This window comes from Podospora bellae-mahoneyi, chromosome 3 (genome assembly GCF_035222275.1).
Source record: "Podospora bellae-mahoneyi strain CBS 112042 chromosome 3, whole genome shotgun sequence".
In the NCBI taxonomy this organism is placed as follows: Eukaryota; Fungi; Ascomycota; class Sordariomycetes; order Sordariales; family Podosporaceae; genus Podospora; species Podospora bellae-mahoneyi.
In genome coordinates this window covers 260,321-276,725 of record NC_085882.1, presented here as the reverse complement: position 1 = coordinate 276,725, position 16,405 = coordinate 260,321, and the positions used below count along the sequence as shown (strand labels likewise).

General features: G+C 53.5%; 4 protein-coding genes across 4 annotated transcripts; 2 read left to right on the top strand and 2 right to left on the bottom strand.

The window, feature by feature from the left end:
- Window positions 1-2,226: 2,226 nt before the first annotated feature.
- On the bottom strand, window positions 2,227-7,329 carry QC761_300860 (uncharacterized protein; the record flags this gene model as incomplete). Its single annotated transcript, XM_062877242.1, has 2 exons — window positions 6,068-7,329; window positions 2,227-6,006 (listed from the first exon to the last, which is right to left on the bottom strand). The coding sequence occupies exons 1-2, from the start codon at window positions 6,833-6,835 to the stop codon at window positions 2,227-2,229; spliced, it is 4,548 nt and encodes a 1,515-aa protein (XP_062732976.1). The 5' UTR covers window positions 6,836-7,329.
- A 531-nt stretch (window positions 7,330-7,860) lies between these two features.
- QC761_300850 (uncharacterized protein) lies at window positions 7,861-9,747 on the top strand (the record flags this gene model as incomplete). The annotated part of the gene is made up of 1 exon (XM_062877241.1): window positions 7,861-9,747. Exon 1 carries the CDS (start codon window positions 8,218-8,220, stop codon window positions 9,745-9,747), a length of 1,530 nt encoding a protein of 509 aa, XP_062732975.1. The 5' UTR covers window positions 7,861-8,217.
- QC761_300840 (uncharacterized protein) lies at window positions 9,748-12,278 on the bottom strand. The gene is made up of 2 exons (XM_062877240.1): window positions 10,509-12,278; window positions 9,748-10,446 (listed from the first exon to the last, which is right to left on the bottom strand). The coding sequence occupies exons 1-2, from the start codon at window positions 11,108-11,110 to the stop codon at window positions 10,065-10,067; spliced, it is 984 nt and encodes a 327-aa protein (XP_062732974.1). The 5' UTR covers window positions 11,111-12,278; the 3' UTR covers window positions 9,748-10,064.
- Window positions 12,279-14,742: 2,464 nt separating this feature from the next.
- On the top strand, window positions 14,743-16,019 carry QC761_300830 (uncharacterized protein; the record flags this gene model as incomplete). The annotated part of the gene is made up of 3 exons (XM_062877239.1): window positions 14,743-14,977; window positions 15,177-15,331; window positions 15,388-16,019. 3 exons carry the CDS (start codon window positions 14,743-14,745, stop codon window positions 15,838-15,840), a joined length of 843 nt encoding a protein of 280 aa, XP_062732973.1. The 3' UTR covers window positions 15,841-16,019.
- Window positions 16,020-16,405: the final 386 nt, after the last annotated feature.

Genomic DNA, 16,405 nt, shown 5'->3' with positions numbered 1-16,405 from the left:
CTCCGTTTTCGACTCTTGCCTTGCAGTATCGTACGGATCCGCGAGAACATCTCAATAATGTATCTCATCAACACGCAAACCTACGAGTTGGAAAATGTCGGCTCTCGCGACATGTACAAGGAGTATGCTATCTTGTCCCGCACCTGGGAAGACGAAGAGGCCACATTCGAGTACATGAAAGACCTTGACACCGCTAGGTCAAGACTTGGCTGGCACAAGATTCAACGCACCTGCGAGCTGGCTTCAGCTGAAGACCTGCGATACGGCTGGGTTGACACATTGCTGCATTGACAAATCCAGCAGTGCAGAGCTCTCTGAAGCCATCAACTCGATGTTCCGCTGGTGTATGGATATTCGCGCGTTTGGTATGTATACTTCAGCGATCTTCCAGCCGAATCTGAACAAACCGGGTCATGCATCACCGCAGGCGAAACGCGTTCACCACCTACCGCGTTGCCGTTGGTTTACCAGAGGCTGGACTTTACAAGAACTGATCGCCCCACACAATGTGAAGTTCTATGATTGCAAGTGGAGCTTCCGAGCGAAAAAGCACGAGATTCCCGAGCAACTGGCGAGTGTCACCCTTATTGATATCGGGGTTTTGGAGGACCCCCAGTGTCTATCAACTATCCCTCTTGGACGGCGGACGAGCTGGGCGGTGAATAGCATTCGTCACGATACAATTGCAGACCGCTTCAAACATTCATTTCAGTTCACAACGCGAATCACGCAAGATTCCACCCACGAAGAAGATCGATGGTATCACGAGTTTCGAACTATTAATCCGACTCGAGGAAAACTAGACAGTTGGGACGTGAATTGCAATCATGGGCTGCCGGCGTACTGGGACCCAAGCACAGCCAGTTTCATGACAGAAGGTAAGCCTCGGTTCACTGGGCTGCTGTTCATCCAGCTTCGCCGACACCGCGGTGATCATCCACCAGCGATCTCGCTCCTTTGTAGGTTCTATTCAGCAACCAATCAATGGCTCCCCGTTGGTTCCCTGGGCTCTTCCATGGCGCCCCCGTCCATGGATCACAACTGGTTCAAGCAATTCATTCGATATGTATCAGATCCTGAACAGGGCCAACCCTGAAGACACAACTGACTTTGTCGCTTTTGCAGGAGAAATGGCAAGAAAGCATTTGTGGGAAGGGGGAACGTGTGATTCGAAGTTGATCAACGAGGATTGTGCGCTATCAGTCGGCTTATCCCTTGTGAGGATAAGGAAACATAAACAAAACAGCATCCTCAAAATAGGGAGCCCTGTTATCACAAAATACGAGGTGACCATCGACATCACAGACATGTCACGGGACTTGGAAGATGGCGCCTGAAACAAATACAAGATTAAAGATAGTAGTCTCCAAAATATACAAAATATTCTCTTTGTGTACCACGAAGCTCAAAGCTCCTGAACAGGTTACCTACCTGATGTAGGTTGTACCCCTAGGGTCAAACCCAATGAACACTCTTCCTCCTCCCTTTCTTTGGCAGTGCTCCCCCAACCTCAACAACACTCACATACTCCCCAACATTAACCACGACCCCCCTCCTCGCCTTCGACATCCCCGCCGGCAACCCCTTCACAACCACCTCATGCCTCTTCTCCCCCCTCTTCTCTCGACATTCCCTCCGTTGCCTCCCCTCCTCACGCCCCCTAACAACTTGATTTTCCAACCTCCCCTCCCACCTCACCCTCTCAATGTCGTCCCCCGCCTTCTGCAACCTAGCTCTCCAACCCTGCACCCACAACCACGGCAACCTCAACTCGGAGCCCTTCTCCACCTCGCCATTCCCCCTCTGCCTTCGCACCGAAGACGAAGGGGAAAGCACCAAACTCCTCCTCCCCAATCCCTTCTTACCAGCAACAACCTCCACAATATCCTCATCTCCATCCTCTTCCGTCTCAGCCGCCGTGGTAGCGGTAGTGACAACACTAAGCGGTACACAACTCGACGGGATCGATGACGCCCACGAAAACCGATGATCCACCGACGAAGAAGAAGAAGAAGAAGAAGAAGAAGAGTCAAGCACATCATCTACGGGGACCTGCGCCTGGACAGAGATGACGTTTAGCCTGTCAAAATTATCCCTCAGCACAATCGGTGCTCGCAGTGGGAAGGTGACTGCGTCTTTCTCTTCTGCTTTCTCATCCTGATCCTCAACCTCAAAAGGTTTCCGCAGCTGTTCAATCCCCGGACTAAGGACTCCGGCCGAGTGTGGTCAATTTAGATCTTCCCTTCCACCCAACAAGCCACTCCGTTCGTCCAACGCATCATGATCGCCCTCGGTGCCACGAACAGGGGAGTGCCCCGCCTCGGTGTAGGGAGAGTGGTGGTAGTCCCTGTGGTGATGGTGCTCGTTCGATGACGAAGACCAGGACTTGCCGAAACGACCGGAGAGAGGCCCGCCGGAACCCCAGAGTCCAGAACCGCCCCCGCCGCCTCCCCCTCCGCCGTGACGCTCGGTGCTGATGGGGCGAGATTGGGACGAGCGGGAGGTGTTGATGTCGGAGGCGTGGGATTGTTGCTCAAATACGTTGCGCATGCGCTGGAAGAGGCTGCCGCCTTTTTGGTCGCCGGATTCGCTGCTGGCGTGGGAGTGCTTGCTTGAGTGAGCGGTATCAAGGGGGGCAACAGGTGGTTGGTCGGGCATGGAAAGGGTGGATTCTCGGTGCCGCCATTTAGCTAATGGGGTGTCCTCGGATTCATCGCGGTGATGGTCGTACTCGTTGAGATGGGAGTTGTTCCGTGGCCGGCCGGTTTGGTAGCTGGGTGACTGGGTGGAGACAAGGCCACGGATGACTGGGACGTGGGTGTCTGTCACGGTGTGTTGTTCGGGCGATGGAGGCGCAGAATCGATGGTGCTTTGGCTGCGGACGGACTGCGGCGAAGATTGTTGTTGCTCTTGGTTATGGAGATGTGTTGATCGGTGTTCCTGGTAAGCAAACTCTGTGTCTTGGTCGGGTGTTTGAGGGCGATCAGGATTGTGAATGCTGGCTGAGAGTCCTTGGCTGGCTGTCTGTGAATCTGATGATAAGGAAGTTTTTACATCGGTTCGCTGTTGCTCAAAGAACTGAAGCCTGGGTGTCTCCTGTCTTTGATCCAGTTCAGCAAAGTAGTTGTCAGCTTCGTTGACCCAGTTGGGGCTTGTCCGGGGATGATCTGGCTCTGGAGTCTCAACTGGTGGGACGGTAGCCGAGACAGCGGGTGTGCCGTCCGAATCCCCCATGGTATTTAGCACCTGGGCCTTAGGCTCAGCTTGACCTGGCACTTCCATTGGTGTCGCGAATGGCGTCTCGTCTGACACCTGGATGTGAGCCCCAGCCTCAACCTGTGCTGCCATTGGTTCTGGCATTTCGACAGTTGGCCCAACTGGACGGTCGAGGACGGTATCAAGGGGAATATCAGTCGAAGTATGAACTGAAGCATCAGCTGCAACAATAGCTTGAAGCTCGGCAGGTGCCTCAGCAGATACCTCGGTAGGCACCTCAGCAACCTCATCCACTGAGGTCTTCACTGTGGCAGCATCCTTTTCAGTGTGCTCTTGATCTTCAGGCTCAGGTCCCATTGCCGCAACGACAGCATCGACGACACCCTCCTCATTGAGATAAGCATCCTCAATGTCACTGACATCGCTTTCCGCATCACCCTCATCATCATCATCGTCATCGTCATCGTCATCATCATCATCATCATCAAACAGCTCGCCCTCCCCATTCACTGTAGTCGTATACGCAGCGTCCATCTCAACCGACTCATTCGACACTTGACTAGCACGACGCAGCTGGTCGTCCGCAGCCTCTTCGTTCTGCAGCCCGGCCGGCGGTAGAGCAGCGTCACTGACATGCTCTGCCCCAGGAACTAATGACTCCTCGGCCTTCTCCTCTGCTCCTTCCGTTGCTCCCCCTCCCACATAGCCATCGTCTCGAAGTACTCCGAGATGGGCCTGATCATCAGGTTGTCCTCCAGCACCATTGACACCGGGCTCAGCATCTCCCTCTCCGTGTCGACCGACGTCATCCGGGAGCTTCGGTACGTCTCGGTCACGAACAGGCGATCCTCGATCGCCGCCGTCGCCGGTCCGAAAGGGCTGCAGGATGAGGGGGTTGGGCGTGATGGGTTCGGGTTGGGCGTAGTTGTCTTCAAGGTGTGAGCCGTCGTCATAGGAGGAATGGGTATGGTCACCATGGTCAGAGGAAGATGAGAGCGCTGGCACGTCTTCCTCATGATCGAGCTCGCTGCCGTGGTGGGAGTCATGTTCCACAATGGACTTTTCTGCGTGAGCGCTGTCTTCGGTCCCAAGGCCTACAGCTCCATGCTGCTGTGGTTCTGGAGCCACCGTTTCCTCGACGGTAGAATCTAGGACCTCATCCTCGCGGATTACCTGGAGAGATGGGGTGTGTGGGTGTTCATCCAGCTCTTGTTCCTGTGAGACCGGCGCTAGAGCATGACATACGTCTGTTTCATGGTCGGAGACGGCATATTGATCGTTTTCAACCTCCTCATGCCCGAACTCTTCTCTAGGCGGTTGGTGGGAAGGCACTCGTTGCAGCGGAATGTCAACCTCGACATCATCCCCCTCATCTCCCGTGTACGACTCTGAATGGACGAGCGGAGGGCGGTGTGGGTGGTGTCTGTTAGAAACCTCCTCGTGTTGGCAATACTCGGAGGTATCAGTCAAGGAACAAGAGTCGTCCATACCTTCTGGAACTCCAACTGCGGGCGGCTCGTCTGATGTCGTGCGGTACTCAATACTCGGCTGATTGTGGTACGATGAGACGGAGGAAGCGGCGTCCCCGTTGACGGAGAGTTCGGAGCCGTGATGTTCGGGAGTAACACTGGCCTCGGTGAGCTCAGAAGAAGCATTGTGAGTGTTCTGTTCTTCATCGGCAGCAAAAGAGATGTGCTCGCCGGCATGAGACCGCGTATGATCGGAGATAGCAGATGCTAGTCTGACAGGCTGCTCATGCGCCGACTCGAAGGACATATCCCCTGCCGCGTCGAAGGAGTCACCGGTAGCGCTCAATGGCAACGGCGCCTCCTCGGGACCGTGTTCGTGTTCGGGCACATTGAGATTCTGTAAAGCCTGAGGTTTTTCACCTTCAACGGTTGTTTCGGTCGGATGGTCGGCCGTAGACAAATCGTACTCGGATGCGCTGTCAGAGACGACACTGGCCGCTTTCGTTACCGCGGCGATAACATCGACACTTGTTTGGCTCCTTCCACGTGTTGTCTCGTTGGACAAAGCCTGATCCATATCCAATTGCGGCATCGCGGGTGTCTCTTCGGCGGGCTGGGTCACATCGCCGCTCTCCACGGCTTGGCGACTCGCGCCAGGTGTTGCCTGGGAAGAGCTGGGCTGATCGGCATCTTTGACTCCATGTTCAGCTGGCAACTGTGATGGGGCTCCGGTGTCCTCGGCTTCGTTATGTGAAGATGAGGGGCTTGGAGTCGCTGGATGGTGCAGGGCACGCTCTGCCTCTTCTCTTCTCTTGTTTTCCCACCAGGTTACATCGGGCTTCGAGCTGTCCAAAGGATCAGGTGAATCGGTGTTTCGATTGGGAATACCAATGGGCTCGACAGGAGCACGTGCCGTCTCCTCAAGCTGGTCAGCGTGGATGATGGTCCCAGATCGCGAAATCACCGGCTGGACAAATAGAGGCCGGTCCTGACGAGATGTCGGTCTGCTATCATTGGTGGGGCTAGCTTGCATCTGGCTGTTGACATCTGTGTTCAGAGTCGACTCTTTGACCATGTCCGCCTGCGGAATGGTCGGCGACTTGTGGGCTGTCTCGGTGATCTCATCGTGTCTGCTCGTAGAAATGTCCTCGGGCTCAAGAGCCTTTGCACCGTCATTATTGAGAGATTCGAGGGCCACAGGTTCCGGTGGCTTACTTGGTGTAGCCACAGCTGGCGGCAGGTTGCTGCCTCGCCTCGATCTCTTGGGTGGAGAAGGGATGATTGGTGCCCTCAGCTGCTCCTCGATGAGGTGGTTGAGCTCCTGTTGGAGAGACAGTTAGCACATGGGACACACATAATACTCTTGGGGAGGGGTTGCGGACCTTTCTCCGTTCTTCCAGGCCCATCAACTTCTTCTGCCCCTCATCAATGGCCCTCTGGGCTTCCTCCTCAATCTCAATCATAAGGTGGTCCGTTTCCTCTTCCACTTCATTTGTCTCGTGCAGAAGCCTGCCATCCCGTGCTTCATCTTCTTGCTTGTCTTTTTCTGCCAGCTCTTCATCTTCTTGGCGCCTCCGTCTTTCCCGCTCCTCGTCTTCGATCCTGCGGCGCTCGGCGATCTCTTCACGCTGAGCCAGTCTCTTTTGGTGCAGGACCTCAGACTCGGCAGAAAAGGCGGCTAGCAAATGTTTGATGGTATTATCACGCCTGGCTTCCAGCTCGTCAAGCTTCGCATCGTGTTCGGCGGTGTTGAGAGAGGCGAGAGTGGTGTGGATGGTGGACAGTGTATCCTGCATCTGAGCCACCAGTTGGGCAATATCCATGGTGAGTTCCATTGTGCCCAGGTATCTTTGTAAGGTAAACTGTAAAAAGGAGAAATCGCCGTCAGGATGCCACAGATGGCGGCCGTGGGTAATGGTAAAGCATGAGAATGGAAGCTGGTGTACCTTTGGGGGATAGCAGCAGCTAGGACTGTGATGCTTATGGTGAGCCTCAGCACCAAGAGGGGCAAAACCGGGAAACTGAAAAGGAATACGGAAGTCCACGGGAAGCCAACAGGTAAACAAAATGCGGGATGATCTTCCACTTGGAAACTCGGATAGGGGCGAGATTCGAGCATCGCCCCCTTTCGTCCCGGGAATGCTGTTCATGCGGTCCTTCGCTCTGTTGACGATTCAAAACGCCGAAAGGCGCCAACGTAACCAGCAACAGCAGATGCGCAATGGCTCAAGCTGGGACACCCTGCCTCCGGGTTGCCACAACCTCGCCAGACTTCTGGTTGCCACATGGTGCCGTCATTGTTCGAGCAGAGGACTGCAAGGGCTCGTAGGGAAGCATCGGACGACAGCAAGTGCTATGTCTGAAGATAGAGGGTTTGTTGGCCGGACTTTTGATGACTGACAGAAGGAGAGAGAGATGCCAGATTCCCGACGGAATGGGCCAAAAGGACGGGATATGGATCCCAGGTACTAGGTAGGTTGCAACTGGGGACCTTTCCGTGCCTCTAGGAGGTCGCGATTTCATGGCAGAACCGGGGAGGGGAGAAGGAAAGTTATCCGATGTCGCAGAGGAAGCCGTATGCTTTTGGACATCTCATGGCGAAATATTGCTGGAAAGCGGGTACCACCAAGACGCGGTGACGCGCTTGAGGTTGCTGATGGCGGGGCGTTTGGAGGAGAGTGTTTCACAGTTGTTGGAGCTTCGGGAGCCGTTGCACCGAGGTGGGGTAGACCCCACTGTTAGCAAACCTTATTTTCTGGCTGAAGCTTACATGTGGATGGAACGGCCAACAGCAACTATCCGCAAGACAAACTGATATTACATTGACCAGCAGAACCTCTTTGGATTGCCCTTTCTTAAGGTTTTAAATTGACTCCTGATCTTTACCCATTCCACCCAAGTGCACCCTGCCTTCTCCAAGGCCAAAAGACCCTAACCCCCACATGTAATGCCCCCTTTTTGCCCCTTTTCGACGAGTCCAATTCTATCTAGTTGATGGTGAGGCTGGCAAACATGGTTCCTCTCGTGACCGGATGCAGCAAGCCATTTAAAATATTGGTGTCGTGGAAGTAGCACAAGGGCTCACATGCATATCAGGTCCCAGCCCGAGGAGAAACATCGCAAAGTCGTACAGGTAGCATCCACATGTCGCTGGTTGACTCGATAATACTCCCAAGTCCTTGACCAGTGATGGGCGGGCCGTTGTGCGGGAGATATGCGTCCCTCCTAGGGGACGTCCAATAGGGCCCCAAGCCGCTCCTCCATTCTGTAATGATCCAGCCCCGGTAGCTATCTGAACTGGGATGTGCGAGTAGAATTGAGACTCGAATGAATATGTGGAATGTACGTTGTCGTAAATAAATGGGTGTGGGCGACCAGGCTGCGAAGGTCCTTCTGCTCCCAGTGGAAGATTGGTATTCATAGTCTGTGAGAAGACCTCAACCCTCTCTATTTCCCTCGATCGAGACGGTGCTTATCCGATACACTGCTTGTATTACGGGCATAATCACAGAGGCTGTAGAGCATCAACACCATGCTTTCACCCACGCAACTTCTCCTCCTCCCTCCAACCCTCCTCCTCTGCCTGGTCATCCGCCGCATCCTCACAAACTTCTTCTTCCACCCCCTCTCCTCCTTCCCAGCACCATTCTACACCCGCCTAACCTCCCTCCCCCTTGCCGTCCTCTCCCTCCTCGGCCGTGAGCCCGAATTCCTCCACAACCTCACCAAGAAATACCCCCCTTCCACCCGCGCCGTCTTCATCACCCCCACCCTCCTCTTCTTCCCCCACGCCTCCTCCCTCAAACCCATCTACTGGTCCCCAACCCATAACCACAAGGGCTCCCTCTACGGCACCGGCGCCCTCGGCCCAACCTCCCTCTTCTCCACCATACCCGCCGAAGACCACAAATCCCTCCGCAAATCCCTCGGCGGCGCTCACTGGAGCGTCTCCTACCTCAAAACCTCCCAGGAACCCCGCATCGACAACCTCGTCACCTTCTTCGTCAACCAACTCTCCCTCCTCCCACCCGACCATGAGCCCTTCCAGATGGGGGAGAAGCTCGCCCAGTTCGCCGCCGATGTCATGACCCTCCTCGTGTTTGGCAAACCATGGGGCTTCATCGCCCACGACCGTGACGAGCGCCGGCTTTTATCCGCCTTTCGCGAGTCCCTCCCCATGTTTGCCTTCGCCGCGAGGTGCAACAGCTTCCGGGAGCTGATTCTTTCATCGCCGTGGATAAGGGGCTTGATCATGCCCAAGGTGGATGACAAGACGGGAAGCGGGTATCTGGCCTCACAAGCCAAACTTGGCGTTGCCCAGCGGGAACAAGAACGAGAACAAGGGATCGGGGGGGAGGGGAAAATGAGGGATTACCTCGACTATACCCTTGACGCACGAGATGGGAACGGCGAGCCGTTGACCAGGGCGCAAAAGGAGGCCCACGCCACGCTTCTGATCCAGGCCGGGGCGGACACAACGGGTAGCGGGCTCGGGGCGGTGCTGCGATTAATGTTGGAGCACAGCGAGTGTATGAAAAAGGCAAGAAAGGAGATCGAGGTGGCAGATGAGAAGGGTTTGCTGTCTACGCCGGTGCTGTATGAGGAGACCAAACGGCATCTGCCGTATTTTGTTGCTTGCATCAAGGAGGGACTGAGAGTCAACCCTCCTGCTCCGAATCTGTTCGGGCGCATTATTCTCGAAAAGGGCGGCACCGTCATTGACGGGGTGCATGTTCCTCAAGGAGCAGAGGTGTGCAGCCATCCATACGTCGTGGGTCGTGATCCCGAATTGTATGGCCCCGACGCCGAGGCTTTCGAGCCTGAGAGGTGGCTTAATGGCAACGAGAAACGTCGAGCCGAGATGGAGGCGGCGAATTTCGTGTTCAGCATGGGACCAAGAGTTTGTCTGGGGAAGGAAATTGCCATGATGGAGATGTACAAGGTTTTGCCCGAAATTGTGAGAAGGTTTGACTTTGAGGTTGTCTCGGCTGGCAAATATGTCGATCGAGGGGGCGTGGCGTGCAACAAAGACTTCATGGTGAGAGTGCGGCGTAGGGCTTAGGTTGGAAGTAAAGTAAGGGGAGAGAGCTAGACGTTGCTCGCGGGCATAACCATTAGTAAGGAGACGTGGTTCTGCTGCTTTGGGATAATTCTATATTCAGCTGGTAACAAATGTCACCATAACTCAAGCGCTATGAGGATATGTATGTACAGAAAATATACGGTCTGGGCTGAGCATCTTCAGTCCTATTATATGGCAGTAATAAATACCAAGGTGAGGATGGCGAAAGACGAAGAAAACACAGGCAGAAAAAGACAAAGTGCTGCCCCCGGGGTGTAAGCGAGCAGCTGGTATCAAGGAGAGTGGGAAACGATGGCTTAAAAACGAGCCATGGTCCCCTTCTGTGTCTTCGCCACCATCCTTCTGTGAGACTCCCGGAAGTTGTACCGCGCATAAGTGCCCATGCCATAGGCAGCCACACCAATGACCAGCCAAATGCTCGTGATAATAAGACCGATGGGGAAAATCAGCAGCTGCACACCGGGAAGAACAAAAGCGGTGGTGCCGTTCTTGAGACGAGCAACTTCTTCCTCCACAGCAAGTTCGGCTAGGCGAAAGGTACTCATGACGACCTCCTGCGAAAAGACACCAGAAACGAAGGCGGCCTCGTTCACTGACACGTTGGTGGCCACCGTCTGGCCGTCTGCGTTGACGGCGGACAACGTGACGATGGGCATGACTAGAGCTTGCAGTTGGGCCCTTTTGGCAGAGTCAGCATCGGGCACATCGCAAAGGTGACAAAAGCTTTGGTGCTTGCTTACATGGGAATCTCCTCCCCTCCCATCGCATCATTGTTGATCCGACCAACAAACAGGAACGACCGGAGTAGCCGCAGCCTCCCTTCCTCGGCTGGTTCTGGGCCTTGTCGAGCAGCGCCTCCCTCCTTCTCGGCGACCGACGCACCGTTGTAACTCAGTGCAACGTTGATCTGCTCCTGCGGAATGCCCTGAAAGTCGCCAGTTGGTGGGCTAATTTGGAAAAGCCTCAGGTCGGCTTCGAAGGTGCCTGTGACGTTGTTGAGGACGGGGAGGTTGTAACAGATGCAGGCGCCTGATGGATTCGAGGCCACGTTGAGAGTTTCGAGCGAGTCTCTGCAAGCTTGGTTGACTTCCTCATTCCACCTCTCCATGTCGACGGTCCCGTCAGGATTCACGGGTGTGTTGCTGCCAATGCCCGTTGACAGTCCCGGTGCTTGCCTAATCTCCATGTATCCTCTTGACAGGATGTTTGCCTTTGCGATTTCTTGTAACCTCCTCTCGACGGATGGACTCCCCCTCATCATGCCCTCGGCCACCATGTCGCCAATTCCAGCCTGGGCCCCCATCGCCAGGAGCGAAGCCACCAATGCCCTTTGCCAAATCATTGTCGGTTTGTGTGTTGGTCTTCCCAGTATTATTATTGCTTCGTGCGTGTGTTTGTCCGGCGTCTAGTCGGATCGGGGTATTCGTCGATAGAATTGTCAATTAGTGTTAAAGAGAGTGGGTGAACAGAAAGCGGGACCTGCCCAGTCAAGGCAAGGAAGTCAGAGTGGATGGTTCCTAACCAAGTCCAAAGATCATCACCAAAAGAGAGTGTAGGTGAGGAAACAGAAGGGAAAAGGAGAAGCGAAAAGCTGCCAGAGGCTAGGCAGGGGCGAGACCAAGGGATTAAACGATGGGTAGCAGGGGAGCAGAAACGACAGAAGGCCCAAGTGGGTATCAAAATGCAACGTAGATCAAGATCCGCCAGGATCTTCCAGAATGACCTGAGCTGTGGGCTGTTGAGCTAAGAGAATGACTATAAAAGAACGACAGAGATGCGGAGTACAGACAAAAGCTAGAAACTGTAAAGAGACATGGCAAGACGGGTGCTTGCAGATTATCAGGGGGAGGGAGGTGTGTACAGCTTGGTAGGAAGAGGCATATCGAGTTGCTGGCACTGCTGGCACATGGTGCCATGTTGAGGCTCTCTTGGGAAAGGGGTGGGCGCGATGCCTGTGCGATTCGTGTCGGATCGACGTGGATGGAACCATGTCTGTCGGAGGTGGTCGAGGAGGTCTGCGAATTCGAGACGCCAGGCCCAGGGTGTGCGGCACCGCCTGTTCCACATTGCCCCGCCATCGGGCCACGCACGGGCCCCGACCAGGTCTGGGGTAGGGCAAGCGACAAGTAGCTGTGCCATATCGAGTCGACATTGGATGGCCACCGGGTGTGCGATGAATATTAAAACGACCGAATTCCAGTCTGTGTCGACCTGTTGATAGTTGTCAGTCGCACGAGTGGAAGAGGTCGGTTTGTTGAACTCGAGGACCAACTTCCAGGTTGAAATTGTAGCGTTTCCCTCAAGGGGACTTCCCCACCAACCGTCAGCTTTGGCCCGACGTTTTCTGCGACATGAGACAGCCAGGGGCACTAGCCACAGCCAGGGTCTGGTCTCCCCGCAGCCGATTGGTCCACAATCTTCAAGCCACAGCGCTCACGAGATCATGAAACAGACAATGTGTTTTGTTTGTCGTCGACACTTGGAAACTCGACGACGGGTTGCGTTTTCTCTTGTTGCTATTGTTTAACCTTGGAGTTTGGTGATTGGTGGGCAGACAGGCGTTTTTACGCGCCAAATCCCGCCAGGTGAGACATTCCAACCAATGGGCAAGCTTTGCGTTCTGCACTTTTCCGCCACGAGCCGCGGTCGCATTCTCTTGACCGACAGTGCCGCCGGGCGCTAAAGCAGCCTTTTGGTTGACCAACGTTTACATATATACTTGCATCAAAAATTCAGCGGCCACTAGATTTGAACATGATTTAATTTTAAAATTAAAGCAGGTTTATTATATTAGGCACCCAAGTCCTCTCTTTTTATCGTCAACATCTTGAAGGGGTTCAGCGCGACTGATGAGCGTCTCAAAGTCTTCAAACTCTCTCTCAACCGTCAAGTGTATGGGCAGATATAAAATTTCATGGGTATGTATTTAGGTATGTGGACACTGACGTAGGTAGGTAGACTCACCTCATAGCGAAGTGCCAGTGGGAGCATGGCACATAACCTGGCGCTCAGACTTTGGATCTGTGAATTTCAACAAAAGACAACAGAACTCTCACAGAACTACCTTGAGGTATTCACAGAAGCAAGTGAAAATGACTTTTGCGACCCCACATGGGTCGCAGTAGCCGACTGATTGGTGCTAAAACGAACGAAGAATGCCACTGGGAATAAAACCTGCCTTGACGGATAGTCAGTAGACTTTTAAACAAATTTGAGATTCCCTCAAATTCAAATTGTCGACTTAAAGGGTTCCAAGATGGTCGAGAGGCGTGGAGATTACGTTTGATGACATTTTCGCGGTCACAATTTCCACAGCAAGGCTATTGACTCGGGTTTGACAGCAGCTGCTACTCAGCAGCAAAGAAACTTTTAACCGGGGTGCACAGTTGCCAATCGCCGGATACCTTATGTTCTTCAGAGAGACGACCTCCACGACAAGATGTTCCATAACCAGGCGGTAGCTGTTTTGGTCTCCCGATCAACACCCACCTCCCACCCTCCCCACAAAATGATTGGCACACGAAGGTAAGGTAGGTAAACCATATCATATTATGGATCATACCTCGAAGGTAATGATTAGGCCGTTAAAGATAGTTAATGGGCCTTTCAAGGTGTTTAAAAGGCCTATTGGTTTACTTTTGAGGCGTGGTTTACAATATGATATAAGTTAACCTCCTTTTGCTGTGCCAACTATTTTATAAGGAGGGTGTCCCCTTGCGCCCCTAACTACCTTACCTTACTTGCTTCTGTTATCTAAGCAACCTGGCCAATCAACGAGGCCTAAAGGAATTCAACACCACAGTCGACCATGCCAGGGGGTAATCCGCCTAAATGCTGAAAGGTCACTTCGTACATGTACCTTCATCAAAAGGTTTGATCCCGCAAATTATCAAAAAAATCCCCGGTGGTCTGCGGAGAGAGAATGCCCTTGTTGATTCATCCAGATTGGACACCAATCTAGAGGCTGTCATCAACATGCCCACATCCCGTTACTGACCCTCCGCATGCAAGCCATTGTGATACAAGAGTCTTGTCGAACCTCCGGGATTATCCTCGGCAATCGAACATGTAATAAGATTTGTATGTCTGGTCGGGAGCCGCTGGCCTCAATGGTAGATACTCATGTTCAGTTGGAGCAGCAACCTCAGTACCTAGGTACCTACCTAGCATTTCATTATGGGTGGCTGACTTAATAAGTAGGGAGTGCTTGTTGAAGATCACTCATATCTGTTTTGAAATTGCTTGCATTCTTGTTGGAAAATTGACAGCCTGGGGAGTTGTACCTGGCAGTTAGAGACGCAATAATATAACAGGGCAGCCAAGAATGGAAGCACCCTGTCACTCCGTAACTTTGCCCGGCAAATTGGTCATATTCATTAAGGAGCCCATTAGGTAGGTATTGACTCATTGCAGATCAACAGGTATGTCAGAGCCCAGCATACAGCCTTCCCTATGATGCAGCATCACCGGGAAGCAACGCAATGACCGAATCTGGTCTTGATGAACAATCTAAGAGACGAGGTCTAGTTTTGGACTGCCGGTGGGCTGCCGAGATCTCATCGTCTGCTTACGTCGTCGCCGCTGAAAACAAAGCTGGGGACAGCTCATGATGGGGTACCTCGGTTAAATCAATATCATATAAAAGTGCGTAACTATTGGATTCCCGGGCCTCTCCGTTTAAGTCGGCGGCAAAGACATGAACGTGCTTAACGCTACGGACCGCCCGGTAACGTGGTAGCGGGGGAAGGGAAGTGCAAGGCAATATGATCAGCGCGGGGAAGAGTCGGGGTTAGGTACATGTAGGACAGTCTGTATATATAAGGTGTATATGCTTCCTCCCTTTTCCACCAGCCAGAGCATCAACAACAAGGCACAAAGACACTTCCGCCTGAAACGATCGCCATCATGAAGCTCTTCAGCCAGATGACGGCTGCTCTCACAGCCGGCTTCGCCCTGTTTGGGGCGGACAGCGTCATGGCCCAGAGTCTCACACGCATCAACAACTTCGGGTCCAATCCTTCAAATGCGAAGATGTTCATTTATGTCCCCAGAAACCTCGCGGCGAAGCCTCCTATCATTGTGGCCATTCACTACTGCACTGGTACTGCTCAGGCTTACTTCAGTGGCAGCCCATACAGACAGCTCGCTGATCAGAAGGGCTTTATTGTCATTTACCCTGAATCACCCTATTCGGGGACTTGCTGGGATGGTAGGTTTTTTTTCGATTGAGCTGTTGACGAAAGTGGAGAAAAAAAAGAAGAAAGGAAACAAGAAAAAAGAAAAAAGGAAAAAAAAAAAAGGAAAAAAAAAGGGAAAGATAACCAAGAGAAAAGAACCAACGAGAAAGAAAAGAAAACTCGGATCGTCCAGAACTCAAACTTGTGATCTCAAATGGACGCATTTTACTAACAAGAGCATAGTTTCTTCACGCGCCACCCTTACCCATGACGGCGGTGGTAACAGCAACGCCATCGCCAACATGGTCAAGTACACGCTTCAGCAGTACAACGGCGACCCCACCAAGGTGTTTGTGACCGGCACCTCTTCCGGTGGCATGATGACGGTCAGTTACCTATCACCTGAGTTGACTTGTCCTTGGCTAATCATGGGCCAAAACAGAACGTCATGGCTGCTACCTACCCCGACCTTTTTGCTGCAGGCATCGTCTACTCCGGCACTGCCGCTGGCTGCTTCTATTCCCAGTCTGGTGGCACCAACGCCTGGAACAACTCCTGTGCTCAAGGCCAAGTTCGTTCGACACCGCAGGTTTGGGCAAAGATGGTCTTTGATGCCTACCCAGGATATGAAGGACCCCGACCCAAGATGCAGATCTACCACGGTTCTGCCGACACAACTCTCCACGCGAACAACTACAACGAGACGATTAAGCAATGGGCAGGTGTATTCGGCCTGGATCCCGCGAAGCCAGATGTCACCCAGGCGAACACCCCCCAGAGCCGGTACACCACGTATTCGTGGGACAACGGAAAGTTGATTGGCGTGTACGCCCAAGGCGTCGGGCACAGTGTAAATATGAGGGGAGCAGATGACATGAAATTCTTTGGTCTTTGAAGGGAGATGGGTTCGGGGTGGTGTTGAGCTCTCGAAAGTCGGAAAAGGGGGGAGGGAGGCATGATCGCGACATTTGGGGGTTAGGGTTATATTCGGACCTGCGCTCGCGCATCGACCATATCACCTGGGCATGTTTGAGGTAGTTAGCAAAGCGAGAACATTCAATGCCAGTGATCCTCAGAAAAGACCAAAAGGCTCTTCTCGTCCGAAGAGAAGACCATTACTTACCCGTGCGCGCCGGTGGGACACGGACGCAAGTTCCAGACCTGGAGACAGAGCAGGGACAAAATGGAAACCAGCGACGAGGCTGGAGACCGGATCCTGGGCTGGGCTGGAGCGAGCATCAGGACTGTGCACTGGGCCAGGACAACTTCCGGGTTGACCGACCACGGGCCGGGGGTTCCATTGAGATTTGAGATGGGAGCAGTGCCGGGGGCTGCGGGGCCGGGAGTGGGGAGTCGGACGGTGGCAGTAAGGTACCTAGCGGCGCAGTGGGGCAGAGTGGTACCCGAACTAGCTGGAGCAGCCCCGCGCAGGTGCAGTGCCTAGCGGCGGGGAGCAAACC

What these genes read in the sequence shown, in the direction of transcription:
- QC761_300840 (XM_062877240.1), bottom strand. Translation starts at nt 11,110, where the DNA reads ATGATTTGGCAAAGGGCATTGGTGGCTTCGCTCCTGGCGATGGGGGCC. An exon ending in GGAGGGGAGGAGATTCCCAT is followed by an intron (nt 10,447 to 10,508) that starts GTAAGCAAGCAC and finishes CTCTGCCAAAAG; the next exon opens with GGCCCAACTGCAAGCTCTAG.